The following is an 18,360-nucleotide window of genomic DNA, read 5'->3' on the forward strand; positions in this document are numbered from 1 at the left end:
TTGAAATACGAAAAAGAACCAGGGGCTATGCCTTTCTGCAGGTGACCAAGATCTGATATCCTCTGATAGCAGAACCCTAATCAACAGCTGAGACCCTATAGCTGGTCGTCAAGAGTGGACACCAGCACCAGGTAAAAGAGTGGACTCGGGCCGGAGGGGAAATGAAACAACCAATGCGGTCTGAGAGCCGGTCGGATCGGTACGGCGCCGAGAGATTTCATTCCTTCCCAACTTCTCCTTCCTTCATTCCTTCTCACCACCTCTTTAACTTCTACCCAAGAAACTAAAGGGAATATATCAAGATGATTGCCACCAGAAACTTCTCTGTCGCTCGCCAGTGCATGCGCTCGTCCCGCGTGACACCCCGATTTGCTGCTCCTATCGCGCAGGTACCAACCCCTCAGGACACTCAGTAGCTAACTATTCAGAGCTCAATTGACTAACTCTCGAGCTTTTGAATAGATTCGGTTCTACGCCAGCCCTGCACAGGAGGCTGTTGCCAAGTTTAAGGGTCAGAAAGGTCCTGATGTATGTTCCTTCCAACCGAGCCCGGTTATCCATCTATGCCGGTGCCAGCCGCGCAGCGCACAGCGACCATAAATCGAGGACATCACCACGTATATTCTCAACGGCAATGCTAATTGATCTGCTTTTCTAATAGGGCAAGTACATTGTTACTCTGATTGAGGGTGACGGTATTGGTCCTGAGATCTCTCAGTCCATTAAGGACATCTTCGAGGCTGCCAAGGTATGAGCATGTTAACTCTCTAATGTGATCGAAATACTAAGTCAATAACAGGCCCCCATCAAGTGGGAATCCGTTGATGTCACCCCCATCTTGAAGGATGGCAAGACCGCCATTCCCGACGAAGCCGTCGCTAGTGTGCGCCGTAACTACGTCGCCCTCAAGGGTCCTCTCGCTGTATGTTCTAGCTTCCAATTTCCCATATATATCTTGCATCTGGATTATGATACTAACCTTTGCCTTTCTAGACCCCCGTTGGCAAGGGTCACATCTCTCTGAACTTGACTCTCCGCCGTACTTTCAACCTGTTCGCCAATCTGCGTCCTTGCCGCTCCATTGCTGGCTACAAGACCCCCTACGACAACGTCGACACCGTTCTCATCCGTGAGAACACCGAGGGTGAATACTCCGGTATTGAGCACGTTGTCGTCGACGGTGTCGTGCAGAGCATCAAGCTCATCACCCGCGAGGCTTCCGAGCGTGTCCTCCGTTTTGCCTTCCAGTACGCGCAGTCCATCAACAAGAAGAAGGTCCGCGTTGTCCACAAGGCCACCATCATGAAGATGTCCGACGGTCTGTTCCTCAACACCGCTCGTGAGATCGCTAAGGAATTCCCCGACATCGAGTTCGACGCTGAGCTGCTGGACAACACATGCCTGCGTATCGTCACTGACCCTACCCCCTACAACGACAAGGTCCTCGTTATGCCCAACCTGTACGGTGACATTTTGTCCGACATGTGCGCCGGTCTGATCGGTGGTCTCGGTCTCACCCCCTCCGGTAACATTGGTGACGAGTGCTCCATCTTCGAGGCCGTCCACGGCTCCGCCCCCGATATTGCCGGCAAGGGCCTCGCCAACCCCACTGCTATGCTTCTGAGCAGTGTCATGATGCTGCAGCACATGGGTCTCTACGACCACGCTAACCGCATCCAGAAGGCTATCTTCGACACTCTCGCCGAGGGCAAGGTGAGTTTTTGCATTTATTCCTACAGATACCGCGCATTACTGACCCCATGACCTTTAGACCCTCACCGGTGACCTTGGAGGTAAGGCCAAGACCCAGGAGTATGCTGGGGCTATCATCAAGCGCCTGTAAACCACGCGCTGCGGACACTCCTTGTACTATGACACACTGATCTATTCCCTTTGTACCGTTCGAACAACATTAGACCTATAGCGATCGAAATATACCGAGTTTTGGTTTACCTGGAGGCCTGATTCCCGAAAAACCTCGAATTTCCTTGGTAGATCTATATCGTAGATTGATCGGTTCTGCTACTATAGCAATAGGGTACAAGATGCCTACGTAGCCACACACATCCATAAAGCAAAAGAAAACGCCATCCAAACACCATAGGTATCAAAGGCCAAAACCCACATCGAAAACTCGGCCATGTTAACGCCGTCGGGCAGTCCTGCGTGTCGCAGTGCCAGTCGAAGGCCTGTTATCTTTGGCTTTGGATCGAGATGTCTGCGCTCGGGTACTCCGTGAACCACCTTTTTCGCCCTCACCCTCATCTTCTTCGCTATTCCCATCCTCGCCTTCCTCGTCATCCTCGTCATTCGCACCAGTGTCTTCTGCCGAATCACCCCCTTCATCTGATATCTTGCCTTGACTCCCTGGGCCTATTTCCACCTGCAGCCGAGTTGAGCGCGTTCCACGCGTGGAGGGACGTGGTTTGCGGTTTCGAGACGGGACAGGAGAAGATCGTAGTTCTGTGCCGGGCAAGAAGTCAGTTTATGGGTTGTAGCCCATGCTGTAAATAATGTCACTCCTTACCATCTGTATCTGCGACTGTGCTTCCTCGTCGCGATCCGCCTGCACGACTGGCGCGACTGGTGACAGGAGACAGGGACTCTTCCATCGCAAGCCGCCTGTCAAACATCATGTCGCCGTACTCGTCATACGGGAGCTCAAATGTACAATACATCTCACTCGACCCTTTATCGTCTTCGTTCACATCGGTGATCGCCGAATCTTCCTGTAAAGATACCTCTAATCAGCAAAATGAACCAGCGCGAACAAGCCATCATTCGCCGCTTACCCGTTCGTCAAGAGCTTCCAAATTGTATAATGAGCCTAGCTTCTTCCAGATCCCTGGAATCCGCATATGTTCCGCCGTAGAGGGCGCGTATCCTTGGCTCTTTAAGTAATCCGAGATTGCGAGCATGCGAAAGTGCTTGTGTATGCCTATGGGCCCGGACCGTTAGCTGCGCTGTCGACTCAACAGAGGTGGGAATTGAACTCACCGACTGGCTTCCATTTTATGATCGCTTTGAGTAGAGCAGTTTCTTGCTCATCTGTCCAGGGATCTGTGATGAGGTCGTAGTCCGTGTCTGACTTGCCGGCGCTGTCGCTTGACGGGGTATTTGCGCTCGACTCCGCCACGGTATCGTCTTGCGGTGTGGGCGAGTGCGCGCGCTTGGTCTTCTTTTTTGGAGGCATTGTAGCTTCGATGTAATATCCGAGGACCACAGGAAGTAGGAATGACTGAATTGTAGTGGGAGGGGTGGTATTGAGCTTCGAGCAGGCACTTTCTGTTATCGGTCTGTGCACGGCGATAGCCATCTCCGTCGCGGGACCTAGGACTTTCACGCGTCAAACATCTTGCTCATCTGAGCATGGTCTCACTATGGACTGTGATCATGAGCTGGATCCTTTCTCCAGTGAAAGCCTCTGGAGACTCTCCAAATTCAGCATAGAAGCTCTACAGCCATTGGGATCGTTACCATGGAACACTACTCTAAGTGGTAAGTCTCAACCGCAGATACTTTAGGGCCTTCAATAACACTCATTTATTTATAGGTGATACTACATCTTGTTTTGAGATATACCCACAGCCCAAAGACAAGATCGACCCCGTATGGAGGCTGGATCTCTTTCCAACCGGCTTGGAAAAACCGGAATCAGTTACCGACTCGAGCATCAATCCCTCCATAGACAGCGAGTCTGACACAACATGCGATTCTTTAAGAGACATATCAGGCAACGACAACGATATCTGGTCTTTGGATTTACTTCAGGAAGACCCTGGTCAAATACCCCCGCAGAAATCGTGGGAGAGGTATCAACACAAGTCTTTCCAAGAGCCTGTGTCTGCCTATTTTAGCGAATCTGGAGCACAGGGCTTCGATGCAACCTTGGCACAGCAAAACGTGGCAAAGAAAGACGGTGCGCCGACTCGAATTGTTCGAACAGATGTGTTCATTCGATCACTGCTTCGTCTTGGGCTTGGCTGGAGCTCTGCATTCTTTCGCTACGATCAACGAACCAACCAATTTGAAAGATGTTTGAAGGATAATATCCGGGTCTCTGGTATTAGCCTGATGGCCTTGGAAAATGTGATCGAAAATGTGGTACAATGTGGTACCAACATGCAGCGCCTGCGGTTATTTGCCCAAGACCCGCCAGCCAACTACAGAGAACTTTCTACGTTGTTCACATTAACTAGCACGGTTGAGATAATAATCTTTAACCTGGAACAACAGATCTCCGATCATTCAAAAAATATTGCTTCACTCCTACAAATAAAGGCACTATTTCACCGCTGCGGCGACGTGGTAGGCGTCCTGGCAGCTATTGTTGGCGCTGCACAAAGGGCTGTCTCGGACGCACAAGTCATATCAATTGTCGCGGAACGTGCAGCATTTTTTGCCCAGAAGTTCGGCTGGATCGAGAACCTTGTGCATGAGATTGTGATTCGAGTGACTCAGCCATGGTTCGGATTCATCGAGACTTGGGTTGGGCTTAGACCCGAAGATGCAGCTCTCAAAGAATATATGACAAATGGCAAAAGCTTCGTCCGACTGGAAACTTATGACCGTGGCAAGTTCAAGACTGGGCCAGCGCGAATTGACCACATCTACCAAGCGGACCACATGCCGTCTTTCATCCCGGCCGACCAAGCCCGTTCTATCTTTGAGTGTGGGCGAAGTCTTCAACTATTGAAACGATCCCATCCTCGTCATCCTATCGCACGGCGCGATGTTCTCTCACGAATCGGTGGTCTCTATCTGCATTGTGCGACCACCTGGGCTGGCATTGAGCAAATTCAAACAAAAGCCCAGGAATACGAGTCAAGACTCCGCGCTGAGATCAAGAAATATCATAAGGGGGATGCAGGCTTGCAGGATTCATCATCAAATGTGGTCACCCAGACTGTCGATCAAACTGCCAACACAGAGGTTACAACGACAGCCTTTGAACTCTTCGATATCGACGATGAAAAAAATGATTCAGGACCGGTGACGGATTACAAGGCTCTTTCGAAAGATGGCTTCAAGCGACTGCTCGATAAAGCCCGGGGATTTGAAGCCGAAGATACCAATGAAGGATGCTATCTTGGTCCTGAGTTGACATATGGCCTCCATTTATCTCTTGCTCCCATTCTTTCGTCACAGGCACTTCTCATCGACTACTCTTGCCTGCACCTTCTCTTCAAAGAGCATCGAATTCGCCATCATCTGAACATACAATGGCGTTTCCAGTTGCTGGGAGAGGGCTCGTTTGTCGCTCGCCTTTCTAATTCACTGTTCGACCCGGAAATGGAAAGTGGAGAGCGAAGGGCTGGAAAAGTGCGCAGTGGTGTCGACACCGGTTTACGCCTCGGCAGTCGTGACACATGGCCGCCAGCTAGTTCAGAGTTGCGACTCGTCTTAATTGGCCTGCTCGGAGATTGTTACTTTGACGGCACAAATACAGAAGATGACGAAAAAACGTACGCCCAGAAGGACAAGGAGTTGCCTGGTGGCCTGAGCTTCGGAATTCGAGAATTGACAGACGAAGAAATTGAAGGATGTAAAAATCCGAATGCAATAGAGGCTTTGGACTTCCTTCGTCTGCAGTACACACCACCAGAAGTTCTTGAATCTCTCATTACTGCTCGCTCTTTGAATAAGTATGATTGTCTGTTCAAGCATTTGCTCCGGTTAATCCGCATGGTTTCTGCCGTCAAACGACTTATCCGGGATTCTACTGCCCGAGGATCTCTATCAGTAGACACACACAATGTGTATCAGAAGTTTAGAATGGATGCCCAGCACTTTGTGCTAGCGGTGAGTGATTACTGCTTCCATATTGGAATTGGATCCATCTGGCAGCGCTTTCAAGACACACTTACCAAAATCGAGCACTGCCTCAACCGCGGTGACATCGACGGTACGATTGAAGTGGCTCACTCGGTACCACGACTTCGCGACTATCACGAAGATATCCTTGACCAGATGTTGTTCGCATTATTCCTCAGCAAGCGCCATGCGCAGGCTGCCAAACTGCTCGAGTCAATTTTCGGCACTATTCTCAGTTTCGGCCTTCTCTCAAGGGCAGATGGAATCGGGATGCGCAACGAAAGCGAAGGGGCTGTTCTCCACCTGTATCAGTCTTTCAGAAAACAGACCTCCGCCTTTGTCAACTACCTTCGCAGCATGGAGTCCGGAAAAGCCACTTCGAAATCAATGGCTAAATCAGGGGAATTCTTCTCTTCGCGGATAGACCCAACCAGCGTTTTTGAGCATCTACGAGTGAGATTAGACGTCAAGAACTATTATTGATTGAAGGAAGCAATTCGTCCACATTCAGAATGTGTAAAGAGCAACATACTGGAGCTTAGCTGGTACTTCTATCACCCGTTTTATCTGTACTGCTTGGACACGTTACGACTCATGATTGACGATTTTTCTTCAAAATTCACTTCGTTTCTATGCAAATGAAAGCCCAATGTCTCTATACCCTTCCGGCTTCCGTTGTCGCCTCATATCCATTTTTATTGTACAACTCAAACTCAGCCAATGTTACATGCTCTGATATGCAAAATAGACGCATCAAACCTAGAAGAAGTGAAGATCCGACTCGGCCCAACCTTGGGCAAGAAGAATTTTGCGAGCAGACTTCTCCATAGGCCCTGGCCCACAGACCAGAACCATACTCTGCTCTTCTGGAGCCGCATACTCTGCGAGCAGTTCCTCGGAAATACGGCCCCGACGACCAGTCCACCTATCCGACCCTTGAGTCAATGTATGCACGACAGTGCATTTCCGACAGTCAGTCTCCACGTAAGCATCAAGGTCCGAACGACACAATATATCTTCCTCCTGCCTGTTGCCGTCTAGCACAACGCACGTCGTGGGATCTTGCGTGTCTTGCATAACAGCCCGCAGAACCTGAAAGACTGGTGTGATTCCCGTTCCTCCACAGATCATCTTAAACGAGCGGAGCTGGCGTTCTTTACCACTGATCGAAACCCGGCCGTTGCCGAGGTATTCAAACCGGCCCGTTGGACCTTTGCAGTCGATCTCAGAGCCCAGGGGAAGCTTGTCGAGAGCCATGGTCATTTTTCCTCCTGGAATGATTTCCGTTGGGAAGTAGACCTTCACGAGTAACTCCATCTTGCCTATTAGGTTTGTGTCTGACATTGGCGTATAGGATCTTATGACTGCTTCGTTATTGGATGGATCCTGGACTTTTATCATCAGATGCTGGCCGATTGGTAGGCCGAGAGTCTGCTTCTCATGTTCCAGGTCGAACACGAATACCCGTGTATCCCAGGATACATCCCTCTTCTCTGTGAGGGTGGCTTTTGTCCATGCTCGAGACTGAAGGAATACTGCGCGTGGCTCATCGGAATCCGCGCCTGGATCGCTCTTCATCGCTTCGAGAGACGCTTTGTCTAATGTGCCAATATGGTAATCCGGCATCATTGCCTTAGCAGTTTCACTGTCTGGGAGCAAGTTAGCGGTGCAATAGTCTGATGGTATTTTAAGTTTGACTCACGGATTGCAAGGAAGTCTTCTGATACATCCAAACCAGCAGAAGATGTAATACTGATCGCTCCTCCGGGGTGGCCTTCGAGGAAGCCTGTGCCATCATACACTTCGCCATTTACAACAAACCAGGGCTTCTCGCTGCTGCTATTAGCTTTCAACTCTTGCAGGTCGATCTGTCTGTTCACGCCGTCTTTCTTCATATTTATTTCCTTCACAGGCTCCGGCTCGACGGGCTCCTCGCCTTCAACCCTTTCGCCCCAGTTACCATTGAGCAGGTCACCACCAGTTTTCTTGACTCTTTCCATCCATCCCCCAGCTTTGGCTGGGTGTGTGGGATGTTCAAATTTCAGCGTACTTCCTTGTTTCGTGATTGCCACTCTGAACCAGGGGTTATTCATCATGCCCAAGACAGACCAGTACATGTCACGCGGCATAGCGCTTAATGCCTCATCTACCGCACGGACTAGAATTGCATCGCTAGTCTCTAGGTCTGCCACTGGGACTTCCAACGACCAGAAAGACCAGCAGAAAGATGCTTCCCTCCACCACATGTCTACCTTGCCACCGAACAGGTCGCCGTCGAAATCACGGTATTTGTCTTCTGCATACTCGATCTCGGCGAGGCGCCATGCTAGAGGACCAGAGATGTTAGCCACGTTCCATCCTTTGGTCCGGGGTGCAATTACATTTGCCCCTGTCTAGAGAAATCTCCACTTTTATTATCCTCCGGCCACCCCCGGCGTATGCATATCCTTTGACTGTATACGTGGGCCCAGCTGTGGATATATCGATTTCTTCCTCGTGTTGTGGATAAACAGCCACCGAATTGACGTTGAGTTCATAAATAGCATATCGCTCATCGGTCCACCACTTGCGATCCTGGGAGGACATTTCCGGCGTCACCATTGTCCTGGCAACTGTTAGCATAACTCACTGCGCGATCGTTTAGCGTAAGACTTACGGGAGTACTCGGTTATCATTGATATGATACCAGTTATCGCTTGGGGTATCAGTCAGAATCAACTTCTTCAGCCATTTCACGCTCCGACCTCCGATTTGGCCAGGCACCACTGCCCTCAAGGGGCGGCCATGATCCGGCCGAAGGTCTTCGCCATTCATCTTATGAGCCAGCATAATTCCTCGGTTTGGGTCCATGGCCCAGTTCAATTTGACCGAAGTTCCGTAAAATCCATTCGGCTATGGAATGTGTCAGTCTTAGCTCGAGGATGGTTCCTGAAACCCTCAAATCTTGATATGGGAAGTCTCACCAGCTTATCAGCACCCTCCATACAGACATACTTCGCTCGTCGAAGTGGCTTCGCACTGCGCAGAATATCCGCCATCATAGGCCCTGTGAATAGCGCTGTCGATAAACCAGCCGCACCCCATGAGAAGCCCTTCGACTTCCGGACTGTGTTCTGTTCTTTGCGTCTGTTGCCTGCACATACGAGTGTAATCGGTGCGGTAATCTGGTCGTAATTCTGAAGCACTTCGCGGAAGTTCAGGACTAATGGCTTCTCAACCAACCTAGCTCGTCAATCAGTTCCCGGAATTCAAAGCCTGCGAGCATAATTTCGATCACACTCACCCTTCTATACTAATCTCCCAATCCGGGATATCCTCATCGCGGACCTGGGGCACTGGCCCGTGGTTCCGAACATAGAACAGTCCCGGGGGTGTGAGAAAGCCTTCGGTATCGGCTTAGCTTGTGAGTTTCGGTGTAACATATGGGAATAGATACCTTCTTTGTATAAAGCTGTCAATGGCGGCTCTACATTGAATGGATGAACTCCCGTTAACCGAATCAATCGTGGATCGCGAGGTACATGGCTATCCGGTGTGCCTTCATCCACATCCAAGATGTCGACAAGGTTCTTCGACGGTGGTGGGAGTGGGATGTCGGGCTCCGCTGGACTTGGGATGATGTCCTCGACTGTTATTTGGTCATTTTTGAGAGAGATTGTTTGGGATTCTGTTATCGTCTGTGTGGTTATGCTGGCCATGATGGTGCTGGCGCAAGGCTGTTATCAAATTGTTGGTATAAGACACCCTCGAAATTGCTCTAAAATAAGATCAAAAATTTTGTAAAAACCGAGTAGAATGAATCCAAATAGTCTTAATGTCCAAATATTCACATTTCGCTGTGGAATAGCAGCATCTAGGCCTAAGACCCTCGGCTCCGCCCCAATATCATCGCCAGTATAGCACTTTTCAGATCTCCGCGGACCCTGAACCCCCTTCTGATCCACAGTCCTCCACATGTCCTGAGATCAGAGTTTCGTCAAGTCTAGTCAAGTACATTATTGTTCATTCTTATCTCTAGATGTTCAGATAAACCCGAAACCCTAACAGCCAATCACAGCCAACATAAAAACATCATCTCCGCGGAGATCGAACCAACTATCTCCTGAGGGAACTTTCCTGATTCTTCCGATTCTATGACCAGATTAGCCTTGCTTTGTTCATTCGTACGAATCTCATTGTAGTATTACACCCAGTGGGACAATTTACTTTTCTTAAAATTAGAATGATTGCCGTGTTCCGTAGTCGTCAGTGCTTGTACCATACTCATCTCACCTTGTCCAGTCTCAACCATGCCTGTGCTGGATGGACTACGATATGGGGAGCCAGTTGATGGCAGTCCTGGTCCTGCAACCCATGTCCAGCGCCAGAAAATTGTAGTAGTTGGACTGGGAATGGTGGCTATCTCACTCATGTAAGGAAAATTCAACGACAGACATGAGAATTCCTCTAACAGAAACCAGCGAGAAGATTATCAAACAGGATACGGAGCGAAAATACGACATCGTTGTCATCGGCGAAGAATCCCATGTAGCATACAACCGCGTCGGACTCTCGTCGTTTTTCGAACATCGCAAGATTGAAGATTTATACCTCAATCCAACGGAATGGGTGAGCCTTCATTTATTTGAGCGAAGAACATAAGACCTAATAAACAACGCTTATTAGTATGACTCGTTCAAAGAACGATCCTTCGATCACCACATCAATACACGAGTAACAGCAATCAATCCCACGGAGAAAACTGTCCAAACCTCCACCGGTGACACTATAGCCTATGACATCCTCGTCCTAGCAACAGGCTCTGATGCAACTCTCCCAACACACACACCTGGCTACGATGCCAAAGGAGTCTTCGTATATCGAACCATCTCAGACCTGGAACGCCTCATCGACTTTGCTGCTCAGCATAAAGGGCAAACGGCTGTTACAGTCGGGGGCGGACTACTAGGCCTGGAAGCTGCGAAGGCGATGACAGATCTGGAGGATTTCGGAAATGTCAAATTGATTGATCGGAATAAATGGGTCCTGGCGCGACAGCTAGACGGAGATGCAGGGTCCTTGGTCACTCGCAAGATCCAGGAGTTGGGACTTGATGTTCTCCATCAGAAACGGGTCAAGATTGTTCATACCGACGAGGGAAATAATGTGATAGGGATTACTTTCGAGGATGGTGAGAGCATTGATTGTTGCTGTATTTGCTTTGCGGTATGTGTCCTTGTTTGCTTTCGTCTGATGATGGATGTGCTGATTCAGGCTTAGATTGGAGTTCAACCTCGAGATGAGCTGGGTCGTGACATTGGGATCCAGTGTGGTGAGCGTGGAGGATTTGTGATCGATGAATGGTTCGTCTATTAACAGTCTTTTGGTCAGTCTCCAACTAACTTGCATAGTCTGCAAACTTCAATCCCAGATATCTACGCTGTCGGAGAATGCGCAAGCTGGGAGAACCAGACATTCGGAATCATTGCTCCCGGCATTGAGATGGCCGATGTGCTTGCCTTCAATCTGACCAACCCAGATAAACAGCCTAGGGGTTTCACGCGGCCGGATCTCAGCACAAAGTTGAAGCTTCTCGGAGTTGATGTCGCTAGTTTCGGTGACTTCTTTGCTGACAGGGATGGGCCGAAATTCCTTCCCGGTCGTCGACCTTCCACTGGCCCTGGTCTGGGAGGGGATACTTCACTAGAGGAGCCTCCTGTGAAGGCTTTGACATATAAGGACCCCTTTAGTGGAGTGTACAAGAAGTACTTGTTTACTATGGACGGCAAGTTCTTGCTTGGTGGCATGATGATTGGAGATACCAAAGACTATCTGAAGTTGAATCAGATGGTTAAGCTTCAGAAAGAACTCGAGGTTCCTCCAAGTCAATTCATCCTTGGTGCCCAAAATGGCGGGGAGGAAAATGCAGATGACCTGTGAGTATCGTTAGTTCTGCTATTTGGGACAAATTCTAACTCATCTCTACAGTGATGACAGCACTCAGATCTGTTCATGCCACAATGTCACCAAGGGAGATGTGGCCGATAATGTGAAGAATGGCACATGCACAACCATTGCACAAGTCAAGTCATGCACGAAAGCAGGAACAGGCTGTGGAGGTTGCATGCCTCTTGTTCAGTCAATCTTCAACAAGACAATGCTCGAAATGGGACAAGAGGTATCAAACCACCGTAAGTAATATCAACTTTCTCCAGTGCTAGCTCCTGTCATCATTAACATTTTCAGTGTGTTCACATATTCCCTACTCCCGAGCCGATCTATACAACATCGTGGCCATCAAGCAACTGAAAACCTTTGTCGATATCATGAAAGCCGTCGGAAAGAACCCAGAATCTCTTGGTTGCGAACTTTGCAAGCCCGCAATTGGATCCATTCTGTCTAGTCTGTTCAATCCGCACGTCATGGACAAGGGTATCAATGACTTGCAAGATACAAACGACAAGTTTCTGGCCAACATCCAAAGAAACGGCACATTCTCTGTGGTGCCCCGAATTCCAGGTGGTGAAATCACGGCCGATAAACTCATTGCTATCGGATCCGTAGCCAAGAAATACGGTCTGTATTGCAAAATCACCGGTGCCCAGCGCATCGACATGTTCGGTGCGAAGAAGCAGGATCTTCTAAATATCTGGACGGAACTTGTGGATGCGGGTATGGAGAGCGGACACGCATATGCAAAGGCTCTTCGAGCAATCAAAGTACGTGGAGCAATTATCTTCAAGAGAGTACCAACTGACAGTGAACGTTCAGAGTTGCGTTGGAACTACATGGTGTCGCTTCGGTGTTGGCGACAGTGTCGGCATGGCAATTCGACTGGAAGAGCGATACAAGAGCATTCGTGCGCCTCATAAATTCAAGGGAGCTGTATCTGGCTGCGTACGAGAGTGTGCCGAGGCCCAAAACAAAGAGTGAGTGCAAATCCTACGCTGGTGAAAACACTCAGGACTAATAGTTGCCAGCTTCGGGCTCATCGCCACAGAAAATGGGTTCAACATATTTGTTGGAGGCAACGGAGGTGCAAAACCTAGACACGCCGAACTCCTTGTTACAGATGTGCCAGCGGAGATGGTGATGCCCATAATCGACCGCTACCTGATCTTCTATATCCGCACCGCCGACAAGCTCCAGCGAACAGCACGATGGATCGAAAATCTTCCGGGCGGAATCCACTACCTCAAAGAAGTGATCGTGGATGATAAACTTGGAATCTGCGCCGACATGGAAAAGCAAATGCGCGAACTAGTCGATACTTACTTCTGCGAGTGGACCGAGACCGTCAAAGACCCCAAGCGCCGAAAAGTCTTCCAACAATTTGCAAACACAGACGAAACGGTCGAGACGGTAGAAGTTGTCCAAGAACGATCCCAGCAGCGACCCACATACTGGCCCAAGGACTCTGCCGAGCGAGAGGATTTCAAAGGCCACAAGTGGTCAAGTGTCTCCTGGCAGCCAGTTGTCCGAGCAGATCATTTCTCCGACGAGCCACCTCAGGTGTCATCGGCGAATGTCAAGCGCGGTGACACGCAGCTTGCTATCTTCAAGATCAAGGGCAAGTTCTATGCGACGCAGCAGATGTGCCCGCACAAACGAGCTTTTGTTCTTTCTGATGGCCTCGTTGGCGATGATGATGCTGGGAAATATTGGGTGTCGTGTCCGTATCACAAGCGCAACTTCGAGCTCAACGGTGAACAGGCGGGTCGTTGCTCAAATGATGAGAGTATGAATATTGCTACGTTCCCTGTTGAGGAGAGGGACGATGGCTGGGTGTATGTCAAACTTCCGCCGATTGAGGAGTTGGATTCGATTTTGGGCACGGAGAAGTGGAAAGTGCGTAAGAGTGAGACGGAGGATCCTTTCCACAAGGTTGATAAGAAGTTCAAGGGTATGAAGGGGAAGAAGGTCACCGATGGCTTTTTGACTGGTGTATCAGCGGTGCAACCAGCCAAGTCCATTGATTGGTAGTTGCAGATTATGCGATGGAATTATGTTGCGTATGGGAACATCGAGATGAAAAATGGCCTTATGAGTACACTTGAGAATGTATGTGCTTTGCATAAATTGTTTTCACTACTTCTTTTCCTGAACCGATGGAAGAATACATGCTACGTAAATATTGCCAAAGAAGCCAGTATATATCGCCGCCTTAGACCACATAAGAGGCATCTTCAGATGCTAGGTTATTTCAATATATAAAGACGGTGACCTCGATACATATCTGAGACATGGAATTGATTAGACAACTCTCATCTCCAGGTTCTTATTAATTCCTCTAACTCTTCATCAAATGGTTTAAAGCCAGGCTCTGATCAACCAACAGTGGTTACAGATATTTTCACACCACTTATGAAGAGTTACCTAGCGATGAGGCTGGATGACTTTTAATAACACACGAAGATTTCCTATATCTGGTATACTGAGTACTATTGACTAGTTATCTAGCGGATGTACAAACTGCCACGGACTATTATTTCTACTGTCAACGCTAAATCCCTTATCTCGGTGTATCAAGTAAATAGAAGATATAGAATTTTGCACATAGTAAAAGTTACAGGGAAAAGAGATGCTTAGGCCGATTGTTAGAAAGCGCTTGCTTCACTAAAAGAAGCCCTAATTTTAGACCGGTGGATGATACCAGATCTTCGGGAGGGTTCACCCCAGAACCCAGAACCCTGAATCCATTAACTGGAGTCACAGTCAGAATTAAGTATTTCCGCGGAGCTCAAATCGCCACGTTCCCTATCGCGGTTGGCTTGGCATCCAATGAGGAGGCCCGCGTTTATCAACGATATGGATTTCTGGGCAACGTGGAGCAAAAGACCCGTTCCTAGGTTCGGTAGAACGTTATGATGTAAGCTTCAAATCAATTGAAGGTCCGCGGAGTTATATGAACTGGACTGAATCATACTATCAGCTTTTCCCTCCAATCATGGAATCTGGTACAGTATACATCCTACACTGCTATAGGTCATTCTAATTCGTACCTTATCTCTACCAGCATATCATGGCAGGATACTGCGGAAGTTTCAGGGATGAAGTCTGGGGCAAAAAGTAAGTTCCGCATTGATTCCAGGGTCTGATGATCTTGCTCCAACCTTGTCCTTACGTTGTATCAAATCAGCGACCTGAGATATACGGAGTACTCGGTGCCTTGACTAACTCTTTTTGATTGACAGCACATGGCTATTTGCGGTGATTGGACAACCTGACAGGCAGAATATCAGACTGATTGTGCTTGCATGTGTCATGGCAAGATGCATTTGAGATATATACTTCAGCAAGCACAGCACACTAAACGTCTATATAGATACGAAGGTCTATCTATTCTTCAACTTTCTCCTAAATCTTCGAAAGAGCTCTTACTTCCATTTAATCCACAAGGTTATATCAAGTAATCCGAGCCTACCTTCATCTCATCGCTCGACTACACAAAGAGCCAACCAAAATGGCACCAGGGTTTTTTAAACGCCTCTATGTATCACCGGAAATCAACCCAAGTACCCACAAAGCCAAATCTATTCCAGTATTGAATCCTTTCGATAAATATGGACGGGTATTCTTCTTCTCATGGCTTGGCTTCATGGTGGCATTCCTATCATGGTATGCCTTTCCACCACTGGTGAGTTCATGATAAAAAGTCCCATCATGTTTTATATACCAAAAGAACGCAGTCTCTAATCTCTGGCTTCCCAGTTGAATGTGACCATCAAAAAGGACTTGAAAATGACACAAGAAGATGTTGCGAACTCAAATATTGTGGCACTCCTGGCAACGTAGGTACCACAATATGGAATCAGTCGAAAACACCTCTCTGACCGCTACAGTCTACTCGTCCGATTTGTTGCAGGGCCACTCTGTGATCGCTATGGCCCACGGTTGGTCTTCGTAGGACTACTTCTATGCGGAGCCATCCCTACTGCCATGGCCGGTCTCGTCACTGGCCCCAAGGGCCTGATAGCGCTACGATTTTTCATTGGAATTCTGGGAGGGACTTTCGTTCCATGCCAGGTCTGGTGCACTGGTTTCTTCGACAAGAGTATTGTTGGTGCTGCCAATTCTCTCTCTGGAGGCTGGGGTAATGCAGGTGGAGGAATCACATAGTATGTGTCTACCCTTCCCCTTTTACTATTAATCCACTAACGAAAGCAATGAAGCTTTGTAATGCCCGCCATTTACGATTCCCTCGTCCAATCCCGCGGCATCCCTTCTCACAAAGCATGGCGTATCGCCTACGTCATTCCATTCATCATCATCACTGCTGTCGCCTTATGCATGTTAGTCCTCTGCGAAGATACACCAACAGGAAAGTGGTCTGAGAGAAACCTCTGGGCGAAAGATTCAAATGGAACCACCTCGGCCCCCGACGCCAATATCGTTGACACCAACTCCTGCACTTCTTCGAGCGGAACGATGACACCCCACAATGCCGCCACAATCGACATCGAAAAGAAAGGTACCCAATCACCACATGTCCTAGACGATGCACCGGCAACCGGCCAGATCGACATCTTCCGACAAGAGATAGTCGTCTCCCCGACTCGGCGAGAAGCCCTAAACGTAGCCCTGAGTCTATCCACTATGGCCCTGGCAATCCCCTACGCCTGCTCGTTCGGCTCAGAGCTAGCAATCAACTCGATGTTGGGATCTTACTACACAGAAAAATTCCCACACATGAGCCAAACGAAATCGGGACAGTGGGCTGCCATGTTCGGCCTGCTCAACGTCGTCTGTCGGCCTGCGGGTGGTCTATTTGGAGACTTGGTTTACCTATATACAGGCACGGCCTGGTCTAAAAAGCTTTTGATCGCCTTTTTGGGGATCGGCATGGGAGCTTTCCAGCTTGCGATCGGGTTGTCGAACCCGTCCACGGAGGCGACCATGTTCGGTCTTGTCGCGGGCCTGGCTTTCTTCATCGAGGCATCTAATGGGGCTAACTTTGCTCTTGTGCCTCATGTGTATCCTTTTGCTAATGGTACGCGATCCCGTTATTACTTCTTAAATATTGAGCTAACATCTTGTCACTAGGTATTGTTTCTGGGATTGTTGGTGGTCTTGGTAATCTTGGGGGCATCATCTTTGCTATTATCTTCAGATACAACGGGTCAAACTACGGGCGATCCCTATGGATCATAGGTGTGATATCTTTGGCGACCAATTTGGCCGTTTCCTGGATTCGTCCTATTCCTAAGAGTCAGACGCTATCATGAAAGAGACAATCTACTAATACTTTCGATGCATTTAGTGTATGTACAGTTTGAAATTCGTTCTGTAAATTAATTTGTATGAAAATGAAGTTTAATTACTTTGGCAGCCTGTGCGTAATGGTTCTAAGCAAACTCATCATCCCCTCCATAGTAGCAGCCATGCTATCCATTCGAGTTTCTAGCCTAGTGATATCTTCCTTTTTAGCCCCGGTTGAAGCTTCGAGGGCTGCTCGACTGTTCATCATACTAAGAAATAGAGCCATTTCTGTTTGCAGTGATGGTGAGGTAGGCGATGGTGAGGAAGGCAATGGCGAGGGAGGTAGGGTTCGCGGCCGGGCTGGCGGCCGGGCTGTTGGCCGCTCACTTTCTATATTATAATTAGTAAGGTATATGTCAAGAATGGGATATGGCCCCTCTAGGCCCTAAACAAGAACCTTGGTTTTTGTTATGGTCTAGTGGTAAATTACGCTGTACGAAATTCGACAGTATACTATACATAGACAGGCTAATTGCTGCATGCCTTCCTCCCTAGAGTCCACCGGATCTCTGGGCCTTTTCTCCCTTGCTGGTTGCACTAATTCATCGGCTGTGTCATCCCGCACAGAGTCGGTACCTGCCTGAGCCTTAGTATCCGCACGAGCCGTGAGATCTCTTCGTCGCTGCTCTGCCACTGCATTCTCTTGTAGCACTTCGTAAATCTCATTGGCGTAGTCAAACATAGCAGCTTCGGTAGCGTTCAGTTTAGCGCGGTCAGGTTCCGGTATAGCAAGTATGGCGGAATGCTCTTTTAGCCTGTCAGTGATGTGCTTATGAACCGTTTGGTGACTGATTTTCTGCCCGGTATCGGCTCTCCATACTTCTGCAATCGCCTCATAAAGAACGGCATTACCCTTCATGGTAGTAAACCGATCTTTATAGTCAACGGCAATGCGTAGTAGGTTGAGATCATCTTCAGTTGTAAGGGGCGAAGCTCTAGTAGTTCTACTAGAAGTTGGACTGGAAGATTGGCTAGGCGTTGGCCTTTCTGGAGAGGTAAGTTGGGGCATGCCCCCCCCCAGCGTCCTGGCTGGTGCCTAATCACAGGGGGCACTGAGCCTGGTTGAGACTTAGAGGTAGTGTTCTCGTGGCCGGGAGGGGAGTCGCTCGAAGGGGCTGTTCCCTTGGATTTTGTCTTGTCGGCCATGGGTCGTAGTGGGGCAGATGGTGAAGTATAAAGATGCAGACGACCCAAATATCCTATCCGCGAGCATTTGGTGAAATGCTGATAACGCCAAGAAATACAGAGTGGAGACTGATCTGCCTTCCGCCTTCCCAATGTGTATTTGGCGGAAGCGAGCCGGTCCCG

The 18,360-nt window shown here is 48.8% G+C and overlaps 7 protein-coding genes across 7 annotated transcripts; 4 read left to right on the plus strand and 3 right to left on the minus strand.

The window, feature by feature from the left end:
- Positions 1–341: 341 nt before the first annotated feature.
- On the plus strand, positions 342–1,843 carry N7518_006787 (isocitrate dehydrogenase (NAD(+)) IDH2; the record flags this gene model as incomplete). The annotated part of the gene is made up of 6 exons (XM_057187714.1): positions 342–389; positions 463–528; positions 662–748; positions 800–922; positions 994–1,713; positions 1,772–1,843. 6 exons carry the CDS (start codon positions 342–344, stop codon positions 1,841–1,843), a joined length of 1,116 nt encoding a protein of 371 aa, XP_057039417.1.
- Positions 1,844–2,143: 300 nt separating this feature from the next.
- On the minus strand, positions 2,144–3,193 carry N7518_006788 (EAF7 family protein; the record flags this gene model as incomplete). The annotated part of the gene is made up of 4 exons (XM_057187715.1): positions 2,144–2,463; positions 2,528–2,729; positions 2,793–2,938; positions 2,998–3,193. The coding sequence occupies 4 exons, from the start codon at positions 3,191–3,193 to the stop codon at positions 2,144–2,146; spliced, it is 864 nt and encodes a 287-aa protein (XP_057039418.1).
- Positions 3,194–3,380: 187 nt separating this feature from the next.
- N7518_006789 (tubulin gamma complex associated family protein) lies at positions 3,381–6,297 on the plus strand (the record flags this gene model as incomplete). The annotated part of the gene is made up of 2 exons (XM_057187716.1): positions 3,381–3,498; positions 3,554–6,297. The coding sequence occupies 2 exons, from the start codon at positions 3,381–3,383 to the stop codon at positions 6,295–6,297; spliced, it is 2,862 nt and encodes a 953-aa protein (XP_057039419.1).
- Positions 6,298–6,573: 276 nt separating this feature from the next.
- Positions 6,574–9,512, minus strand: niaD (nitrate reductase NiaD; the record flags this gene model as incomplete). The annotated part of the gene is made up of 7 exons (XM_057187717.1): positions 6,574–7,463; positions 7,517–8,140; positions 8,196–8,419; positions 8,471–8,706; positions 8,778–9,036; positions 9,098–9,197; positions 9,251–9,512. The coding sequence occupies 7 exons, from the start codon at positions 9,510–9,512 to the stop codon at positions 6,574–6,576; spliced, it is 2,595 nt and encodes an 864-aa protein (XP_057039420.1).
- Positions 9,513–10,103: 591 nt separating this feature from the next.
- Positions 10,104–13,776, plus strand: niiA (nitrite reductase niiA; the record flags this gene model as incomplete). Its single annotated transcript, XM_057187718.1, has 9 exons — positions 10,104–10,225; positions 10,275–10,422; positions 10,480–11,019; positions 11,074–11,156; positions 11,205–11,729; positions 11,782–11,984; positions 12,040–12,512; positions 12,565–12,722; positions 12,774–13,776. 9 exons carry the CDS (start codon positions 10,104–10,106, stop codon positions 13,774–13,776), a joined length of 3,255 nt encoding a protein of 1,084 aa, XP_057039421.1.
- Positions 13,777–15,256: 1,480 nt separating this feature from the next.
- N7518_006792 (MFS transporter) lies at positions 15,257–17,018 on the plus strand (the record flags this gene model as incomplete). Its single annotated transcript, XM_057187719.1, has 5 exons — positions 15,257–15,430; positions 15,505–15,584; positions 15,636–15,911; positions 15,966–16,783; positions 16,837–17,018. The coding sequence occupies 5 exons, from the start codon at positions 15,257–15,259 to the stop codon at positions 17,016–17,018; spliced, it is 1,530 nt and encodes a 509-aa protein (XP_057039422.1).
- Positions 17,019–17,261: 243 nt separating this feature from the next.
- On the minus strand, positions 17,262–17,911 carry N7518_006793 (uncharacterized protein; the record flags this gene model as incomplete). Its single annotated transcript, XM_057187720.1, has 2 exons — positions 17,262–17,374; positions 17,512–17,911. The coding sequence occupies 2 exons, from the start codon at positions 17,909–17,911 to the stop codon at positions 17,262–17,264; spliced, it is 513 nt and encodes a 170-aa protein (XP_057039423.1).
- Positions 17,912–18,360: the final 449 nt, after the last annotated feature.

The sequence above is a fragment of the Penicillium psychrosexuale genome, assembly GCF_028828465.1.
Source record: "Penicillium psychrosexuale strain IBT 29551 chromosome Unknown utg000004l, whole genome shotgun sequence".
Lineage (NCBI taxonomy): Eukaryota > Fungi > Ascomycota > Eurotiomycetes > Eurotiales > Aspergillaceae > Penicillium > Penicillium psychrosexuale.